At 34.2% G+C, this 4,551-nt stretch overlaps 1 protein-coding gene across 1 annotated transcript; it reads left to right on the plus strand.

Annotated features, from left to right (window-relative positions):
- Positions 1-2,732: 2,732 nt before the first annotated feature.
- Positions 2,733-3,104, plus strand: LOC141632068 (uncharacterized). The gene has a single exon (XM_074444651.1). It carries the CDS (start codon positions 2,733-2,735, stop codon positions 3,102-3,104), a length of 372 nt encoding a protein of 123 aa, XP_074300752.1.
- The last annotated feature ends 1,447 nt before the right edge of the window (positions 3,105-4,551 follow it).

The following is a 4,551-nucleotide window of genomic DNA, read 5'->3' on the forward strand; positions in this document are numbered from 1 at the left end:
TAAGAAATATTGGCTTGAATACTGTCAATGAATAGAACAGTTCTTGACCAAAAAGAAAACAAGTGCAAAACAATATTCGATCACTAAGTATATATATGTGCGCATTATCCTTCATCCAAGTAAAAATTAGACCTTTTTCATGTTTCCATAACTAAATAGAATACTCCCACCATAACCAGAAAAGAATACCCCAAGAATACTACAGAGTACAAGTTTAGAAGCATGCTAAAAATGTTGGAATTGTGTCCCAAACCCAATCGAATCGGTAACGTTAATTACTACTGGCTTAATGTTGAATCTAGATGGTCACATACTTACGGGTTGACGTTTGACACTTAAGATAACTTTATATTATTATATGATAATAATTAAAGTATTTAGACGACATATTATTGTATTAACTGCTAACACAGGAGATACGAATAATAAAAGTAGAAAGTATTCTATAGTATTTAAATAAGGAAATAAAATAAAGAGTTATTTTATTATTCCCTATAAATACATGGACTAGGGGTATTGGAAAGAGAGAGAAAAAGGGTTTTCTCAAGAAGGTCCCAAATCTCCGAGTCATCTCATAGATTCAGAATGTAGATCGTACCCGGTGTGGATGCACTAGAGACTCTGTACTTTCAGAGTTAATTGCTGATCTGTCTCAAATACAGGTATGTGATTTAATCCCTTTTTGTTTATATCAATTTGAATGCAATAGGTCTCAATAAGGATCGGATAATTATTATTTCCGCTGCGCATACCGATCATTCAATTGATATTAGAGCCAATTTTGCATTTAAATTGTATGTAAAATTGAGAATTTCATCCGATGACGAATTCTCTGATTTGGTTGTGCGCCTATTTTGTTGATATTCTGGTACTGTCCTGATAATTGTTATCTCGGTTAATCGTTGTTGCTAATTGTGCACTAGTTTGTTCTCTTGTGTTCTGATAATCGTTATCAAGTGATACTCAGTAAAAGCGAATGGTGAATTTCCTTTGTTAGGAATTTGTGCCTTGAATTTGTATCGAAGACGAATTAAATTAAGACATGAAGGAGAAACAAAGTTAAGCGAGTAGCTCTTTGCGGGTAGCAGAAAAATCTGACGCCATAAACTAATTGACGTGCATGTGTGCGTGCTTTAGTTTCCTCGTGATTTTGGTTTATGTTATGGAAAGGGTGGGTCCCTCCACCTTTCCTAATATATTTTTGGTCTTCGTCAGTTTTATGCGAGGACTTTTGTTTCTCGTGGATTTAGTTTGTATTAGAAAATTAGTTATATTAATTTTCTATTAGTTTTTTCTTATTAGTCTAGATATTTTATCTTGGGTGAAATAAATATATAACGACCCAAGTTTTATTCTAGGTTAATTAAGAGAGAAATTTGAGAGCAGGGTCGATTTGTGAGGTTCCTTCTGAAGAAGAAAACTCCATTGTTCCTACTCTATTATTGGTGTTATTCTGTCTTTGAAGATCGGAGGAGTTTGTTCAAATCTTGGTAGGCCTCAAGATTATTTGTCCTTCGTCTTATTGGGGTAGTCTTTTTTGTTCCTTTGAGACTACTATATTTGTTGGTAGAATAGGGTATACTTTTGGCTCATATTGAGCGCGTGTGTACCGGTCTACTTCTGTACTATTATCTCCACTATAGGGAAATTTGATCTCCTCGCAGGGTGGACGTAGCCAGTTATTTTACTGGTGAACCACGTAAATCTTTGTGTCAACTTTTTACATTCGTTATTTATTGTTCTTATCGCCTTATCAATTAACTATTTGGGTAACGAGACGCCTCTGTTACAACATCCTTGGTGTGTAAGTTTAATAATTTCAATGTTTTATGCACTGGAACCAAAGTAACTTGAAATATTGAACATGTGACGCATCTGCAATTTGATAAACTAGTTACATTCACATGTGTACATGTGAATGATTTAACTTTAATCATTAGCAAATCTTTATTGTAACGATGGATTGTGTGCAAATTGGTTTATGCTCTAGTTTTATGTAATGGATGTTTAATATGCCGAACAAAGTGATCTAGGCTTGAGATTCATCAACTGCGTTTCTTTGTTTGGGAATGTGTATTTCCTGTTATTGAAATTATTTTCGATTACGGCTAATTGTGTTAATGGATTAATTTAATTTGATAATCTATTACAATTGTTATCGTCAATAATTGTTATTGACGTCATATGAGATATGCTGATATTATTATTAAAATTGCTTTAATAGATTTAAAACTTGACCTGTCAAAATTATTTAGTTTTGTGATTGATAAAATATATGATATTTTGTTAAAGAGACTTTTCCATCCAAGTAGTCAGTAAAATTATTTATGTTGATTACCAGGGGACTTGTAGTTCACAGATAAATAATATTGTCTATTGTATATGATACGAGTGTGAAGAAAAGTTACTTAAGATTATACTTATAGTCTGGACTACCCAAAGGGTATGCGATTAATTAATTTTCTGTCACAAGGGTTGACAAACTCAACTATGCTAATAGGAACGACCTGACTACCAGGGGACTATGTAGTATGGAGTCCTGTTTAATTTCATATGATGAAATATTTTTGGTAATGTACCAAAACTTTAATTATGTGTGGGAAACGACTTGACTACCAAGGGGCTCATTCATGTTTTAAAGTTTATTGTTATCATTTAGATAAAGTCCATGTCTTAATGATATATGTTTGTGTTCTTGTTTTGTGTTTTTTCCTCGTACCAGATTTCTCATAATGTCAATTATTTCACTGCGAAGCATTCTTGACGCTAACAAACTGTCTGGTAACAATTTTAATGATTGGTACCAGAACTTAAGAAGTGTTCTCATGCATGAAAAGCTAATCGATGTGATCGATAAGCCCGCTAATGTAGCACCTCAAAAGGGAGAAAGTAATGCAAGTGCATTGGATGCATATGCAAAGTACTTTGAACAGAGCACTACTACAAAGTGCATTATTTTGGCTTCCATGAGTCCTGAACTTCATAGGCAAAATGAAAGTATGACTCCTGCACATATCATTGCACATGTTAAGAAGATGTACGAGTCTGAGAGTAGGACTAGTATCCATCGGATATCTAAGTCCTCATTTAAAATCCGAATCTGAATCAAAGGATAAATGTTTCTTTTGTAAGAAGATAGGACATTAGAAAAGGAATTGTACAGAGTATAAGGATACTCTAGAGGACAAGAAACAAGGTAAGACAATGGTGAAAAATGTTTTCATGATTTCTTTGACAACTATTGATACTACTAAATGGGTATTGGATACTGGTAGTAGCTTTAACATTTGCAATATGTTGCAAGGTTTAAGGATCAATAGATGGTTAAAGAAAGGAGAGATTAACTTACAAGTTGCGAATGGAGCAAATGTTGCTGCATTAGCTGTAGGAACTATTTTTCTTGTGATGCCTAATGGTAAGACCATATCTTTAGAAGATTGTTACTATGTTCCTAAATTTGTTTCGAACAATATTTCCATTTCGTCTTTGGACAAGAGTGGATTTAGAACAATCTTCTATAATAACCAATGCTCTATTTATCATGGTGATGATTTATATGTGAATTGTTATTTGCAATTTGGTATTTATGTTTTACTTGAGTTAGTGATTTGTCCTATTATGACTGTTTCTGGCCAAAAGAGGAAGAGAAGTAATCAAGGGAATCAAACCTACCTTTGGCATTGTCGGCTTGGTTACATTGGTAAGAAAAGAGTAAACAAGTTGCACCGAGAAGGGTGTCTTAGTCAATATGTTTATAAATCATATGACACTTGTGAATATTGTCTTGTAGGGAAGTTGACCAAATCTCCTTTTACTAAAACTGGAGAAAAAGCCAGTGAGCTTTTAGGACTCATACATTCTGATGTATGTGGGCCTATGAAAGTTCAAGCTAAAGGTGGATATTTTTACTTCATCACCTTCACTGATGATATGTCAAGATTTGGATTTGTTTATCTAATGAGACATAAATCAGAATCGTTTGAGATGTTCAAAAGATTCCACAGTGAAGTTGAAAAGCAAACTGGAAAGAATATAAAGGCCATGAGATCTGACCGTGGAGGTGAGTATCTCGGTGATGAATTCATTGATTAATTAAGACAAGATGGGATCTTGTCACAGTGGACTTCTCCTGGAACGCCACAACATAATGGTGTTTCAGAAAGGAGAAATTGAACATTATTAGATATGGTGAGATCCATGATGGGGTTCACTTATCTTCCTATCTTCCTTTGGGGATATGCTTTGGAAGCTGTTGCGTACATATTAAACAAAGTTTCCACTAAGGCAGTCACTAAGACACCATATGAGATATGGAAGGGACGTAAGCCTAACCTTAAGCATTTAAGGATTTGGGGCTGTCCAGCTTATGTAAAGCGACTGCAGTCAGATAAGCTTGAAGCTAAATCTGACAAATGCAGATTTTTTAGTTATCTCGAAGAGACTATGGGATACTATTTCAATCACCCATCTGAACACAAAGTGTTTGTGGCCATAAATGCAACTTTTATGGAAAAGGAATTCCTTGAAAGTGTAAGTCATGGTGTAAAAATA

The sequence above is a fragment of the Silene latifolia genome, chromosome Y (assembly GCF_048544455.1).
Source record: "Silene latifolia isolate original U9 population chromosome Y, ASM4854445v1, whole genome shotgun sequence".
In the NCBI taxonomy this organism is placed as follows: Eukaryota; Viridiplantae; Streptophyta; class Magnoliopsida; order Caryophyllales; family Caryophyllaceae; genus Silene; species Silene latifolia.